This window comes from Ranitomeya imitator, chromosome 4, assembly GCF_032444005.1.
Source record: "Ranitomeya imitator isolate aRanImi1 chromosome 4, aRanImi1.pri, whole genome shotgun sequence".
Taxonomy (NCBI): Eukaryota; Metazoa; Chordata; class Amphibia; order Anura; family Dendrobatidae; genus Ranitomeya; species Ranitomeya imitator.
In genome coordinates this window covers 412,373,257-412,389,715 of record NC_091285.1, presented here as the reverse complement: position 1 = coordinate 412,389,715, position 16,459 = coordinate 412,373,257, and the positions used below count along the sequence as shown (strand labels likewise).

At 44.8% G+C, this 16,459-nt stretch overlaps 1 protein-coding gene across 5 annotated transcripts in view; it reads right to left on the bottom strand.

Annotated features, from left to right (window-relative positions):
* The window catches only part of CCDC136 (coiled-coil domain containing 136), a 123,548-nt gene extending 109,521 nt beyond the window's left edge, over nt 1–14,027 (bottom strand). For 4 of the 5 annotated variants that reach the window (XM_069765421.1, XM_069765423.1, XM_069765419.1 and 1 more), the window contains exon 1: nt 13,676–13,911. In XM_069765421.1, the coding sequence (XP_069621522.1) occupies nt 13,676–13,724 (49 nt within the window). In that variant the 5' untranslated portion in view covers nt 13,725–13,911. Of the gene's footprint in view, nt 1–13,675 lie in introns of all 5 variants that reach the window. The other variant, XM_069765422.1, reaches the window with a different exon arrangement.
* Between the last annotated feature and the right edge of the window lie 2,432 nt (nt 14,028–16,459).

The window sequence follows — 16,459 nt, the reverse complement described above, 5'->3', positions numbered from 1 at the left end:
AAGTGTTATAGCCCCATAAGATGCTCCGTACAGCCACTTGCCCCATATAGTGCTGCACAAGTGTTATGGCTGTTGTGAATTCAGCTTTTGGGCTCCCTCCGGTGGTTGTAGAGGGTAATGCAGTTGTGCCTGGACTGCAGGAGTGGACAGGTGTATCTACTGATTGCAAAACTGACTGGGGTATATAGCTTTGCAGGATCCTTCAGTCAGTGCCAGTTGTCCATTGTTCTGGAAGGATTCACTTCCCTGCTGGTCTCTCCAGTTTGCTGTGCTTTTCTACAAAGATGAGTCCTGGCTTTGTTTTTGCTGTCCACCTGCAGTGGACCTTATAGTTCTGTGCTTTTTCATGTTTTTGTCTTTCCCTCTCCTCTCACAGTCAATATTTGTGGGGGGCTATCTATCCTTTGGGGATTTTCTCTGAGGCAAGATAGGTTTCCTGTTTCTGTCTTTAGGGGTAGTTAGATCTTAGGCTGTGCCGAGGGGTCTAGGGAGAGTTAGGTACCCCCCACGGCTACTTCTAGTTGCGCTGCTAGGTTCAGGGTTTGCGGTCAGTACAGGGACTACCTTCTCCAGAGTCCGTCTCATGCTGCTCCTAGGCCACCAGATCATAACATATGGCCCCATAAGATGCTCCGTACAGCCACTTGCCCCTTATAGTGCTGCACAAGTGTTATGGCCCCATAAGATGCTCCGCACAGCCACTTGTCCCATATAGTGCTGCACAAGTGTTATGGCCCCATAAGATGCTCCGCACAGCCACTTGCCCCATATAGTCCTGCACAAGTGTTATGGCCCCATAAGATGCTCCGTATAGCCACTTGCCCCATATAGTGCTGCACAAGTTTTATGGCCCCATAAGATGCTCCGTACAGAAACTTGCCCCTTATAGTGCTGCACAAGTGTTATGGCCCCATAAGATGCTCCGTATAGCCACTTGCCCCTTATAGTGCTGCACAAGTGTTATGGCCCCATAAGATGCTCCGCACAGCCACTTGCCCCTTATAGTGCTGCACAAGTGTTATGGCCCCATAAGACGCTCCGTACAGCCACTTGCCCCTTATAGTGCTGCACAAGTGTTATGGCCCCATAAGATGCTCCATATAGTGACTTACCCCTTATGATGCTGCACAAGTGTTATGGCCCCATAAGATGCTCCGTACAGTCACTTGCCCCTTATAGTGCTGCACAAGTGTTATGGCCCCATAAGATGCTCTGTATAGCCACTTGCCCCATATAGTGCTGCACAAGTGTTATGGCCCCATAAGATGCTCCATACAGTCACTTGCCCCATATAGTGCTGCACAAGTGTTATGGCCCCATAAGATGCTCCATACAGACACTTGCCCCATATAGTGCTGCACAAGTGTTATGGCCCCATAAGATGCTCCGTACAGCCACTTGACCCATATGCTTTTCTTGCCATAAAAAAAAAATCACATACTCACCTCTCTTCGCTCAGGACCCCCGGCACTTTCAATATTTACCTGCTCCTCGTGCGGCTCCGTCTTCAGCACTGACGTTCAGCAGAGGGCGCGCACTGACTACGTCACCGCGCCCTCTGACCTGAGCGTCACTGCCAGAGGATGCTGAAGACGGAGCCTGTTGTGAATTCTGTGGCAGAGCTCCCTCCTGTGGTCACAAGTGGTACTTCGGCTGATTCTCTCTATGAGCTTCCGTTGGTGGAGGAGAGTGGTACTGCGGCTTCTGAGTTTCCTTCCTCAGGTGATGTGGTGAAGTCGTTAGGTGCGGCTCTATTTAACTCCACCTAGTGCTTTGATCCTGGCCTCCAGTCAATGTTCTAGTATTGGACTTGCTTCCTCCTGGATCGTTCCTGTGGCCTGCTGCTCTGCATAGCTAAGTTCCGCTTTTGTTATTTTGTTTGCTGTTTTTTTCTGTCCAGCTTGCTTATTTGGTTTTTCTTGCTTGCTGGAAGCTCTGGGACGCAGAGGGTGTACCTCCGTGCCGTTAGACGGTACGGAGGGTCTTTTTGCCCCCTTTGCGTGGTTGTTTGTAGGGTTTTGTGTTGACTGCAAAGTTACCTTTCCTATCCTCGCTCTGTTCAGAAAGTCGGGCCTCACTTTGCTAAATCTATTTCATCTCTACGTTTGTCTTTTCATCTTAACTCACAGTCATTATATGTGGGGGCTGCCTTTTCCTTTGGGGTATTTCTCTGAGGCAAGGTAGGCTTATTTTCTATCTTCAGGCTAGCTAGTTTCTCAGGCTGTGCCGAGTTGCATAGGGAGCGTTAGGCGCAATCCACGGCTGCCTCTAGTGTGGTTGGAGAGGATTAGGGATTGCGGTCAGCAGAGTTTCCACGTCTCAGATCTCGTTCTATGTTTTTGGGTTATTGTCATGTCACTGTATGTGCTCTGACTTCTATGTCCATTGTGGTACTGAATTACCTCATCATAACAGTACTGGAGGCCAAAAGTACTAATGATTCTCAATAGAGGGAAAAAAGAAGTTCTGAGACAATTTTTTTTTCTCTGCACTGTGTTTTGCCTTTTTTTTCCCCTAGACATTTGGGTGGTTCAGGACACAGGTGTAGCGATGGACATTAAAGGTCTGTCTTCATGTGTGGATCAGCTCACGGCAAGAGTACAAAATATTCAAGACTTTGTGGTTCAAAATTCTATGTTAGAACCAAGAATTCCTATTCCTGATTTGTTTTTTGGAGATAGAACTAAATTTCTGAGTTTCAAAAATAATTATAAACTATTTCTGGCTTTGAAACCTCGCTCCTCTGGTGACCCAGTTCAACAAGTTAGGATCATTATTTCTTTTTTACGAGGCGACCCTCAGGACTGGGCATTTTCTCTTGCGCCAGGGGATTCTGCATTAAGTAATATTGATGCGTTTTTCCTGGCGCTCGGATTGCTGTACGATGAACCTAATTCAGTGAATCAGGCAGAAAAAAATTTGCTGGCTCTGTGTCAGGGTCAGGATGAGATAGAGGTATATTGTCAGAAATTTAGAAAGTGGTCCGTACTCACTCAATGGAATGAAGGTGCGCTCGCAGCTAGTTTCAGAAAGGGTCTCTCTGAAGGCCTTAAGGATGTCATGGTGGGATTTCCTATGCCTGCTGGTCTGAATGAGTCTATGTCTTTGGCCATTCAGATCGGTCGACGCTTGCGTGATCGTAAATCTGTGCACCATTTGGCGGTATTATCTGAGCATAAACCTGAGCCTATGCAGTGCGATAGGACTTTGACCAGAGTTGAACGGCATGAACACAGACGTCAGAATGGGCTGTGTTTCTACTGTGGTGATTCCACTCATGCTATCTCTGATTGTCCTAAGCGCACTAAGCGGTTCGCTAGGTCTGCCACCATTGGTACGGTACAGTCAAAATTTCTTTTGTCCATTACCTTGATCTGCTCTTTGTCATCTTATTCTGTCATGGCATTTGTGGATTCAGGCGCTGCCCTGAATTTGATGGACTTGGAGTATGCTAGGCGTTGTGGTTTTTTTTTGGAGCCCTTGCAGTGTCCTATTCCATTGAGAGGAATTGATGCTACGCCTTTGGCCAAGAATAAGCCTCAGTACTGGACCCAGCTTACCATGTGCATGGCTCCTGCACATCAGGAGGTTATTCGCTTTCTGGTGTTGCGTAATCTGCATGATGTGGTCGTGTTGGGGTTGCCATGGCTACAAGTCCATAATCCAGTATTAGATTGGAAATCCATGTCTGTGTCCAGCTGGGGTTGTCAGGGGGTACATGGTGATGTCCCATTTCTGTCTATTTCGTCATCCACCCCTTCTGAGGTTCCAGAGTTCTTGTCTGATTACCGGGATGTATTTGATGAGCCCAAGTCCAATACCCTGCCTCCGCATAGGGATTGTGATTGTGCTATCGATTTGATTCCTGGTAGTAAGTTCCCAAAAGGTCGACTGTTTAATTTATCTGTGCCTGAGCACGCCGCTATGCGGAGTTACGTGAAGGAGTCCTTGGAGAAGGGGCATATTCGCCCGTCATCGTCGCCATTAGGAGCAGGGTTCTTTTTTGTGGCCAAGAAGGATGGTTCGCTGAGACCTTGTATAGATTACCGCCTTCTAAATAAGATCACGGTCAAATTTCAGTACCCCTTGCCGCTGTTATCTGATTTGTTTGCTCGGATTAAGGGGGCTAGTTGGTTCACCAAGATAGATCTTCGTGGTGCGTATAATCTTGTGCGTATTAAGCGAGGCGATGAATGGAAAACTGCATTTAATACGCCCGAGGGCCATTTTGAGTATCTAGTAATGCCATTCGGACTTTCCAATGCTCCATCAGTGTTTCAGTCCTTTATGCATGACATCTTCCGAGAGTACCTGGATAAATTCCTGATTGTATACTTGGATGATATTTTGATCATCTCGGATGATTGGGAGTCTCATGTGAAGGTCAGAACGGTGTTTCAGGTCCTGCGTGCTAATTCTTTGTTTGTGAAGGGATCAAAGTGTCTCTTTGGTGTTCAGAAGGTTTCATTTTTGGGGTTCATTTTTTCCCCTTCTACTATCGAGATGGACCCTGTTAAGGTCCAAGCCATCCATGATTGGACTCAGCCGACATCTCTGAAAAGTCTGCAAAAGTTCCTGGGCCTTGCTAATTTTTATCGTCGCTTCATCTGCAATTTTTCTAGTATTGCTAAACCATTGACCGATTTGACCAAGAAGGGTGCTGATGTGGTCAATTGGTCTTCTGCTGCTGTGGAAGCTTTTCAAGAGTTGAAGCGTCGTTTTTCTTCTGCCCCTGTGTTGTGTCAACCAGATGTTTCTCTTCCGTTCCAGGTCGAGGTTGATGCTTCTGAAATTGGAGCGGGGGCTGTTTTGTCGCAGAGAAGTTTTGATTGCTCGGTGATGAAACCATGCGCCTTCTTTTCCAGGAAGTTTTCGCCTGCGGAGCGAAATTATGATGTTGGCAATCGAGAGTTGCTGGCCATGAAGTGGGCATTCGAGGAGTGGCGCCATTGGCTTGAAGGAGCTAAGCATCGCGTGGTGGTCTTGACTGATCATAAGAACTTGACTTATCTCGAGTCTGCCAAGCGGTTGAATCCTAGACAGGCTCATTGGTCGCTGTTTTTTGCCCGTTTTGACTTTGTGGTTTCGTACCTTCCGGGCTCTAAAAATGTGAAGGCGGATGCCCTGTCTAGGAGTTTTGTGCCCGACTCTCCGGGTTAATCTGAGCCGGCGGGTATTCTCAAAGAGGGAGTAATTGTGTCTGCCATCTCCCCTGATTTGCGGCGAGTGCTGCAAAAATTTCAGGCTAATAAACCTGATCGTTGCCCAGCGGAGAAACTGTTTGTCCCTGATAGGTGGACGAATAAAGTTATCTCTGAGGTTCATTGTTCGGTGTTGGCTGGTCATCCTGGAATCTTTGGTACCAGAGAGTTAGTGGCTAGATCCTTTTGGTGGCCATCTCTGTCGCGGGATGTGCGTTCTTTTGTGCAGTCCTGTGGGATTTGTGCTCGGGCTAAGCCCTGCTGTTCTCGTGCCAGTGGGTTGCTTTTACCCTTGCCGGTCCCGAAGAGGCCTTGGACACATATCTCTATGGATTTTATTTCAGATCTTCCCGTCTCTCAAAAAATGTCAGTCATTTGGGTGGTTTGTGATCGTTTCTCTAAGATGGTCCATTTGGTACCCTTGTCTAAATTACCTTCCTCCTCTGATTTGGTGCCATTGTTCTTCCAGCATGTGGTTCGTTTACATGGCATTCCAGAGAATATCGTTTCTGACAGAGGTTCCCAGTTTGTTTCGAGGTTTTGGCGAGCCTTTTGTGCTAGGATGGGCATTGACTTGTCTTTTTCCTCGGCTTTCCATCCTCAGACTAATGGCCAGACCGAACGAACCAATCAGACCTTGGAAACATATCTGAGATGCTTTGTTTCTGCTGATCAGGATGACCTTTTTGCCTTTGGCTGAGTTCGCCCTTAATAATCGGGCCAGCTCGGCTACCTTGGTTTCGCCGTTTTTCTGCAACTCTGGGTTCAATCCTTGTTTCTCTTCAGGGCAGGTTGAGTCTTCGGACTGTCCTGGTGTGGATACTGTGGTGGACAGGTTGCAGCAGATCTGGACTCATGTAGTGGACAATTTGACCTTGTCCCAGGAGAAGGCTCAACGTTTTGCTCATCGCAGACGCTGTGTGGGTCCCCGACTTCGTGTTGGGGATTTGGTTTGGTTGTCATCTCGTCATATTCCTATGAAGGTTTCCTCTCCTAAATTTAAGCCTCGTTTCATTGGTCCATATAGGATTTCTGAGGTTCTTAATCCTGTGTCTTTTCGTTTGACCCTTCCAGATTCTTTTTCCATCCATAACGTATTCCATAGGTCATTGTTGCGGAGATACGTGGCACCTATGGTTCCATCTATTGATCCTCCTGCCCCGGTTTTGGTGGAGGGGGAGTTGGAGTATATTGTGGAGAAGATTTTGGATTCTCGTGTTTCGAGACGGAAACTCCAGTATCTGGTTAAGTGGAAGGGTTATGCTCAGGAAGATAATTCCTGGGTCTTTGCCTCTGATGTCCATGCTCCCGATCTTGTTCGTGCCTTTCATATGGCTCATCCTGGTCGTCCTGGGGGCTCTGGTGAGGGTTCGGTGACCCCTCCTCATGGGGGGGGTACTGTTGTGAATTCTGTGGCAGAGCTCCCTCCTGTGGTCACAAGTGGTACTTCGGCTGATTCTGTCTGTGAGCTTCCGTTGGTGGAGGAGAGTGGTACTGCGGCTTCTGAGTTTCCTTCCTCAGGTGATGTGGTGAAGTCGTTAGGTGCTGCTCTATTTAACTCCACCTGGTGCTCTGATCCTGGCCTCCAGTCAATGTTCTAGTATAGGACTTGCTTCCTCCTGGATCGTTCCTGTGGCCTGCTGCTCTGCATAGCTAAGTTCCGCTTTTGTTATTTTGTTTGCTGTTTTTTTCTGTCCAGCTTGCTTTTTTGATTTTTCTTGCTTGCTGGAAGCTCTGGGACGCAGAGGGTGTACCTCCGTGCCGTTAGTCGGTACGGAGGGTCTTTTTGCCCCCTTTGCGTGGTTGTTTGTAGGGTTTTGTGTTGACCGCAAAGTTACCTTTCCTATCTTCGCTCTGTTCAGAAAGTCGGGCCTCACTTTGCTAAATCTATTTAATCTCTACCTTTGTCTTTTCATCTTAACTCACAGTCATTATATGTGGGGGGCTGCCTTTTCCTTTGGGGTATTTCTCTGAGGCAAGGTAGGCTTATTTTCTATCTTCAGGCTAGCTAGTTTCTCAGGCTGTGCAGAGTTGCATAGGGAGCGTTAGGCGCAATCCACAGCTGCCTCTAGTGTGGTTGGAGAGGATTAGGGATTGCGGTCAGCAGAGTTCCCACGTCTCAGAGCTCTTTCTATGTTTTTGGGTTATTGTCAGATCACTGTATGTGCTCTGACTTCTATGTCCATTGTGGTACTGAATTACCTTATCATAACAGAGATGTCACTGGTGAGTCAGTGTGTTACCTGTACACTGACACTATATACTGTATACTATATACAGCGGTCCTGTGTACAATGTCACCAGTGATCACTGTATTACCTTTACACTATATACAGCGCTCCTGTGTATAATGTCACCAGTGATCACTGTATTACCTGTACACAGACACTGCATACTAAGTACAGATCTCCTGAGTATAATGGCACTTATGGTGATATTAAGTATTGTTTTTTTTTTATTACTGATCAGTATTTTAGTATTCAGTAACTATGTGGTGGTAATATATTGTCCGGCCATGGTGTGGCGGTATTTGTTCCTTGTATGTGCTATTATTTGGTCACTATGTGGTGGTAATATGTGGTCTGGACATGGTGCGGTGGTATTTGTCCCTTGTATGTGATATTATTCAGTCACTGTGGTGGTAATGTGTGGTCTGGACATGGTGTGGTGGAATTTGTTCCTTGTGTGTGGTATTATAGGTCACTATGTGGTGGTAATATGGTGTCTGGTCATGGTGCGGTGGTATTTGTCCCCTGTATGTGATATTATTGGTCATTTTAAAATTTAAAAAATAAATAAAAATATACCTAAATTGTATTGGATATTTTAACAAATATTTAATAGGTTAGAGTAGGGCCGGGCCAAAAGAGTCTACCTTTTCGTGTTGGCGGCTTAAAAAATCTTTTGACTGTGGACAGTTTGAGGGAGGCGGGGCTGGGGTGGAGCCTGGGCAGAGTCTTAAGGGGGCCCCGAAAATTTTGCCAGTATGGGGCCCCGAAATTCCTAGTGGCAGCCCTAGTTCTACCAATAGAACAAAGGGATTTCTACACCAAAAAAATGGTTTTCATGCTTGACAACTGGGCAGAACAGAATATGCCGGATTGTGGCCTCTCAGGGACAAAGATCAGTATACCGTAGGACAGGCCGCAAGCTGACAGTCACTTTGGTAAGAAAGGACCATTCCCAAAGGTTGTGCCTCTACTATTACATCCAGTGTATCAGTGGATGAGTTATGCATGTATAGAACTCTATATACAAAGGCATAACGATAATCGATACAAGGGTTGCAAGCATACCTGGGACCTGGAGCCTGTGAGGGCCCAAAAGATCCATTTGGCCCATATGGAAAGAATATTACCATTAAAGATCTGATAGTTGGGGGCCCCCATTGGAGATTTTGCATTGGGGCCCACAAGCTTCAAGTTACGTCACCTGGACAATTCCCTACAGTTGTAGAATCTGACACTTACACTGAGGGACCCAGGAGTAGAATCTATGTTATAAAGCAGCTAGATTATAGAGGACCTACATTGTAAATTAACAACATTATAAATCAGCTCCATCATACAGGGCCTCAGCTATAAGGAGCTACAATATAAAACAACATTATAAATTATTGATGTTATTAATGACCTACTTTGTAAAACACCTACAACATAAAGGAACTACATAATAAAAGAACTATGTTATAAATGAGCTTCATTACTAAGGCCCTACATTAGAAAGGAGTGACATTATAGCTCAGAGCTGACCTATGCTATAAAGGGCCTATGTTTTAAAGAATCAACCTTATAATAGTGCTGTCATATAAGAGCTGTGCAATGAAGGAGGAGCATTGTAAAGGATGTATGGTTTATAGAAGCTACATTATACAGTGGTGGCCAAAAGTATTGACACCACTGCAATTCTGACAGATAATACTCAGTTTCTTCCTGAAAATGATTGCAAACACAAATTCTTTGTTATTATCTTCATTTAATTTGTCTTAATTGAAAAAACACAAAAAGAATTGTCCTAAAGCCGAATTTGATATAATTCCACACCAAATATAAAAAAGGGTGTGGAGACCCAGGAAGACCCCACCTCTTACCCCGAGACATAAAAAAGCCAGGCTGGAGTTTCCCAAAACTTACCTGAAAATGCCTAAAACGTTTTGGAAGAATGTTCTCTGGTCAGATGAGACAAAAGTAGAGCTTTTTGGGCAAAGGCATCAACATACAGTTTACAGGAGAAAAAAAAGAGGCATTCAAAGAAAAGAACACGGTCCCTACAGTCAAACATGGCGGAGGTTCCCTGATGTTTTGGGGTTGCTTTGCTGCCTCTGGCACTGGACTGCTTGACTGTGTGCATGGCATTATGAAGTATGAAGACTACCAACAAATTTTGCAGCATAATGTAGGGCCCAGTGTGAGAAAGCTGGGTCTCCCTCAGAGGTCATGGGTCTTCCAGCAGGACAATGACCCAAAACACACTTCAAAAAGCACTAGAAAATGGTTTGAGAGAAAGCACTGGAGACTTCTAAGGTGGCCAGCAATGAGTCCAGACCTGAATCCCATAGAACACCTGTGGAGAGATCTAAAAATCGCAGTTTGGAGAAGGCACCCTTCAAATATGAGGGACCTGGAGCAGTTTGCCAAAGAAAAATGGTCTAAAATTCCAGCAGAGCATTGTAAGAAACTCATTGATGGTTACCGGAAGCGGTTGGTCGCAGTTATTTTGGCTAAAGGTTGTGCAACCAAGTATTAGGCTGAGGGTGCCAATTTTTTTTGTCTGGCCCATTTTTGGAGTTTTGTGTGAAATGATCAATGTTTTGCTTATTGCTTCATTCTCTTTTGTGTTTTTTCATTTAAAACAAATTAAATGAAGATAATAATACCAAAGAATTTGTGATTGCAATCATTTTCAGGAAGAAACTGAGTATTATTTGACAGAATTGCAGGAGTGTCAATACTTTTGGCCACAACTGTAGGACCTACAATAAAAAGGACCTTTATTACAAAGGAGCTAGTGCATTACATCAGGGGTGTCAAACTGCATTCCTCGAGGGCTGCAAACCATGCGTGTTTTCAAGATTTCCTTAGCTTTGCACAAGGTGCTGTAATCATTATGTGTGTAGGTGATTAAATTATCACCTGTGCAGTACAAGGAAATCCTGAAAACATGACCTGTTTGCAGCCCTCGAGGAATGCAGTTTGACACCCCTGCATTACATTATAAAGTAGTTATGTTATAAAGCAGTTATATTGAGTAGTGATGAACTAACGAGTTGGTTTAAAGTGTTATCTGAGCATGCTCAGGTGCTAACCGAGTGACTTCGATATGCTCGAATAATATGTTCAAGTCTCCGCGCCTTCATGTCTGTTCGACAGCAGCAACACATGCAGGGATTGCCTAACAAACAGGCCATCCCTGTATGTGTTTCATCTATCTAACAGCAGCAAGACATGCAGCTGAGGGGACTTGAACATATTTTTCGAGCATATCGAAGTCACTCGGTTAGCACCTGAGCATGCTCAGATAACACTTTATACCAGCTCGTTTGCTCATCAGTAATATTGAGTATTTGTTCTGATAAATTATTATAAATAAAAAAATAAATGAGAAAGCAAGAGAACAATTCTGTGATGGAAAATATATAATAACTGGTTATTAAAGCATTTCTTCCCCACAAAGTAAAAAAATATAATTTATATACTTTATTTACATACACTACCATTTAATTTGTAAGTATATACAAACATTAAAAGCAGTATTAGAAAACTGCATATCTGATTAGATAAGTGCTCAACGTACAGTTATATGAAAAAGTTTGGGCACCCCTATTAATCTTAAGCTTAATGTTTTATAAAAATTGTTTTTTTGCAACAGCTATTTCAGTTTCATATATCTAATAACTGTTGGACACAGTAATGTTTCTGCCTTGAAATGAGGTTTATTGTACTAACAGAAAATGTGTAATCTGCATTCAAAAAAATTTGACAGGTGCATAAGTATGGGCACCTTTATCATTTTCTTGCTTTAAATACCCCTACCTACTTATTACTGACTCACTAAAGCACTTTTTTTGGTTTTCTAACCTCATTGAGCTTTGAACTTCATAGCCAGGTGTATGCAATCATGAGAAAAGATACTTAAAGTGGCCACTTGCAAGTTGTTCTCCTGTTTGAATCTCCTCTGAAGAGTGGCATCATGGGCTCCTCAAAACAACTGTCTAATGATCTGAAAACAAAGATTATTCAACATAGTTGTTCAGGGGAAGGATACAAAAAGCTGTCTCAGAGATTTAACCTGTCAATTTCCACTGTGAGGAACATAGTAAGGAAATGGAAGAACACAGGTACAGTTCTTGTTAAGGCCAGAAGTGGCAGGCCAAGAAAAACATCAGAAAGGCAGAGAAGAAGAATGGTCAGATCAGTCAAGGACAATCCTCAGACCACCTCCAGAGAGCTGCAGCATAAACTTGCTGCAGATGGTGTCACTGTGCATCGGTCAACTATACAACGCACTTTGCACAAGGAGAAGCTGTATTGGAGAGTGATGTGAAAAAAGCAGTTTCTGCAAGCATGCCACAAACAGAGTCGGCTGAGGTATGCAAAAGCACATTTGGAGAAGCCAATTTCTTTTTGGAAGAAGGTCCTGTGGACTGATGAAACCAAGATTGAGTTGTTTGGTCATACAAAAAGGCGTTATGCATGGCGGCCAAAAAACACAGCATTCCAAGAAAAACACTTGCTACCCACAGTAAAATTTGGTGGAGGTTCCATCATGCTTTGGGGCTGTGTGGCCAATGCCGGCACCGGGAATCTTGTTAAAGTTGAGGGACGCATGGATTCCTCTCAGTATCAGCAGATTCTTGACAATAATGTTCATGAATCAGTGACAAAGTTGAAGTTACGCAGGGGATGGATCTTTCAGCAAGACAATGATCCAAAACACCGCTCCAAATCTACTCAGGCATTCATGCAGAGGAACAATTACACTGTTCTGGAATGGCCATCCCAGTCCCCAGACCTGAATATCATTGAACATCTGTGGGATCATTTGAAGAGGGCTGTCCATGCTCGGCGACCATCAAACTTAACTGAACTGGAATTGTTTTGTAAAGAGGAATGGTAAAAAATACCTTCATCCAGGATCCAGGAACTCCTTAAAAGCTACAGGAAGCGACTAGAGGCTGTTATTTTTGCAAAAGGAGGATCTACTAAATATTAATGTCACTTTTCTGGTGTGGTGCCCATACTTATGCACCTGTCAAATTTTGTTTGAATGCAGATTGCCCATTTTCTGTTAGTACAATAAACCTCATTTCAAGGCAGAAACATTACTGTGTCCAATAGTTATTAGATATATGAAACTGAAACAGCTGTTGCAAAAAAAAACAATTTTTATAAAACATTAAGCTTAAGATTAATAGGGGTGCCCAAACTTTTTCATATAACTGTAATTGTTATAGAGCTGGCACTCAGACGTGCTAATATCTCCTGCTTCTGATCATAGGAGCTCTATTAAAGGGGTTGTCTGGTTTCAGGGGAAAAGTCTGTAGTCACTCATAATGACTGCAGACTGCTGAACGGTAACAATGTGCGATGCCCCGATGTCACGACTCTCCTGTATTCTCATGCTGGTGGGCGACCACGTGATCTCACGTATGTGATTTGCATGCCGGTGGTCACGTGCTGACTAGACTCCTGCGCTTCTCTCAGTTCTCTTCTATTGAGAGCCGGGCGAGACCGTCACGATTCTGCATCGTGCAGGCACAGAGCGTGACTGCAGACTTTTCTTCTGAGACCACTTATCCCCCTTTGATTTGTAAGCAGCCATAAGCTCCTCTGTGGCAGCAGCAGGCAGCCTGAATTGCATCCTTTAGATGTAAGAGAAGATGTGCAGCCATTATGCTCCATGTCTATGGTAGCAAGGGATTAGACATTAACTCTTATGTCTCCGACCAGATTTATGTATTCACGCATTGGACCGACATAAAGCACAGTCCTAGAATATGATTATTAGTCACTGCGTAAACCAGTATGACATCTGCTGCAGTAACAAGGCATATTACAAGGTCATCCACAGTCACCGACGGCAGAAGCCATATACACGTGATATAAAAACATTAGTCATACACTTATAATATGATATTAAATAAAACCTAAAGCATGTGATACAGAGCCGCATCGCTGCATAGACTTCTGACACATGGCATAAAGTCAAATCTCAGACTACATCTTCTGCAGCGGCTCTCGGGCTACGATCGAGAATGGCAGTATATGCCCCATGCATGGTGATGCGGACTAACGCCAGCAGCACCTGGTGCAGTGCATGCAGCGACGTCGTGTGATCCCCATATAACATATGTGATCACTGTATGAAGGAGACAGGCTGTTACATAACGGTGCCTCGTATGATGAGCAATGGAGAAATCAGAGATGTGAGATGCATGACACTACGGTGAGACACATGATCCAGAACATCGTCACCTGTCATCTGCTGGGCTCTGGCTGAGCTCTGACCGTCCACATCCTCCATACTGCAGCTGTGTGACCGAGGATGGGAGATGCAGCGGGGATGGGGGATTTACAGCACGATGATGATGCAGTGTGATGTGTCCGACTAATGCATACACAATGGATAGACAGACAGCAGGGGGTTATGATGGAGCGACACAAGCGCAGGGAAGACAAATGATGACACACAGCATCTAATAGACAGACTCGGTAAAAAAAAGAGACTGGAGGAAAAGAGCAGATGTAGGGAGGAGTCATGGATCTGGGAGGCGAGACGCAGGTGATGAATGCTGCCTCTCACTCTATGCAAATTGCTTCCAGAGATAAAGAGGACTTGAGCTCTATAGCGCCACCCTATGGAAGCAGCGATTCTATAAGTCACTATCGACCCTTTAACGAGGCTTGCAATATAACTTAGGATAAAAGCCAAATCAAATCAGAATCTCAATTTGCAGACACTGTATTTCGGGCGCAGTGTAAAGTATGAGAACTGATTTTGTTGTGACATACATAGAGTGACATGCCAAGGTAAGGAGGCTTATTCGCCGTGCAATGCTGGGATTGTTGCTTCCAACAGGTGGCGCTATAGAGACACTTTGCATACTAGATTTCCCAGAGGAGCATTAATAAGAGAAAGGTTCTGCGATAGGGCCAAAACGTCGCCGCATGGGCTGATAAAGTCCACACTTTTTGCTTATTAATAGAGGGTTGTTTATTTTTTTATTTATATATCTGACAGATTATGGGATTGTTGGTCCCGGAGGCTAGTACTGTGAGTTTTTCTGATTTTTTTCATTTTATTGCATGTTGTGCTGCTTCATTTTTCTCTATTTATATTGAATTCTGGAAGCATGCATACTTTTTTGATTAAGTGATTTCAGCCATTTTGTCTGATTTTCTTAATTGCTGGTGGACCATGGATATATCTATATATGCCCGATGTGTTTATTTATACCAGGGAGGATGAGGAGCAGATCTTTGGAGCAGTGGAGGGAGATGCAACCTTTCTGGGTACCCCATCTACATGGGATAATATATACAAATATGAGGATGAAAAAGAAAGACTGACTACATTGCAGTAGCATTTAACCCCTTCATGACATACGCCGTACTAGTACAGCGCATGTCGTGTCTCCCCCTTTGATGTGGGCTCCAGCGCTGAACCCACATCTTTTCTGGCACATCAGCTGTTTTGAGCAGCTGACATGTGCCCCGGAACAGCCACGTTTGGAATCGCGATCCACCCGCGGCTATTAACCCATTAAATGCCACTGTCAAACTCTGACAGCGGCATTTCACATGCGCTTCCTGCAATCACGTCGGAAATTCACCCATCGGTGACCCCCTGTCACGTGATCGCGGGTCACCAATGGGTTGGCATAACAACTAGAGGTCTCCTGCAGACCGCTATGGTTATCAATGCTGGACTGCTATGAGTGCCCCCCAGTGGTCGGCGCTCATAGCAAGTGTGTAAATCTGCTACTTACAGCCGATTTGATCATCGCCTGTATGTAGCATAGTCGATTGGTTTAGGTCAGCTTCTAGTCTCCCATGAAGACTATTGAAGCATGCAAAAAGTAAAAAAAAATGCTTTTTAAAAAAATTGAAAAATCTAAAAGTTCAAATCACCCCCCTTTTGCCCCATTCAAAATAAAACAATTTAAAAAAAAATCAAACATACACATATTTTGTATCGCCGCTTTCAGAATCGCCCGATCTATCAATGTAAAAAATTTCATTAACAGGCGATCAAAAGATCGTATCTACACTAAGGCCTCTTTCACATGTCAGTGTCTCCGGTACGTGTACTGACAGTTTTCTCACGTACCGGAGACACTGACACACGTAGACCCATTCAAATGAATGGGTCTATGCACATGTCTCCATGTTTTCACGGGCCGTGTGTCCGTGTGCAAAACATGGAGACATGTCCGCTTTTCTCCGGCAGCACGTACCGCAATACGTCCCACACACGTTCACACGGAGAACAGTGTGCACTCTGCTCCGTGTGCACATACCGCCCGCAGGAGAGACTGCGCTACAGTAAGCGCTGTCCCCTGCTTTTGGTGCTGAAGCCGGCATTCATTCCTTCTCCCCAGCAGCGTTCGCTGGAGAAAAGGAATGAAAAATCAAGGTTTTTTTTAATTTTTTTAGCTAAAAACAAAGTTTGTGGGTCACCTCCTGCCTCCCATCCCCGTGCGCCCGCCGGCTTGCAGAGAAATACTCTCCCAGCTCCCTCGATGTCTCCTCTCAGCGGCCGCCGGCAGTTTGTCCTGTGTGAGCGGTCACGTGGTACCGCTCATTACAGTGATGAATATGCACATATTCATCTCTATAATGAGCGGTACCACGTGACCGTTCACACAGGACAAGCTGCCGGCGCTGAGAGGAGACATCGCGGGAGCTGGGTGAGTATTTCTTTGCAAGCCAGCAGGAGCACAGGGGATGGGAGGCGGGTGGTGACCCACAAACTTTATTTTTAACTAAAAAAATAAAAAATCCTTGATTTTTTATTCCTTCTCATCAGCGAACGCTGCTGGGGAGAAGGAATGAATGCTGGCTTCAGCACCAAAAGCAGGGGACAGAGCTTAATTGTAGCGCTGTCTCCTGCATGGTCTGTGTGGTCCTCAGGCGGTACACGGGCGACACACGGCTGCCGCAAGTGTGCCACGTGAGCACACGGACACACGGATAACTCCGGTACCGATTTTTCCGGTATCGGAATTATCTGGACGTGTGAAACCGACCTAAAATGGT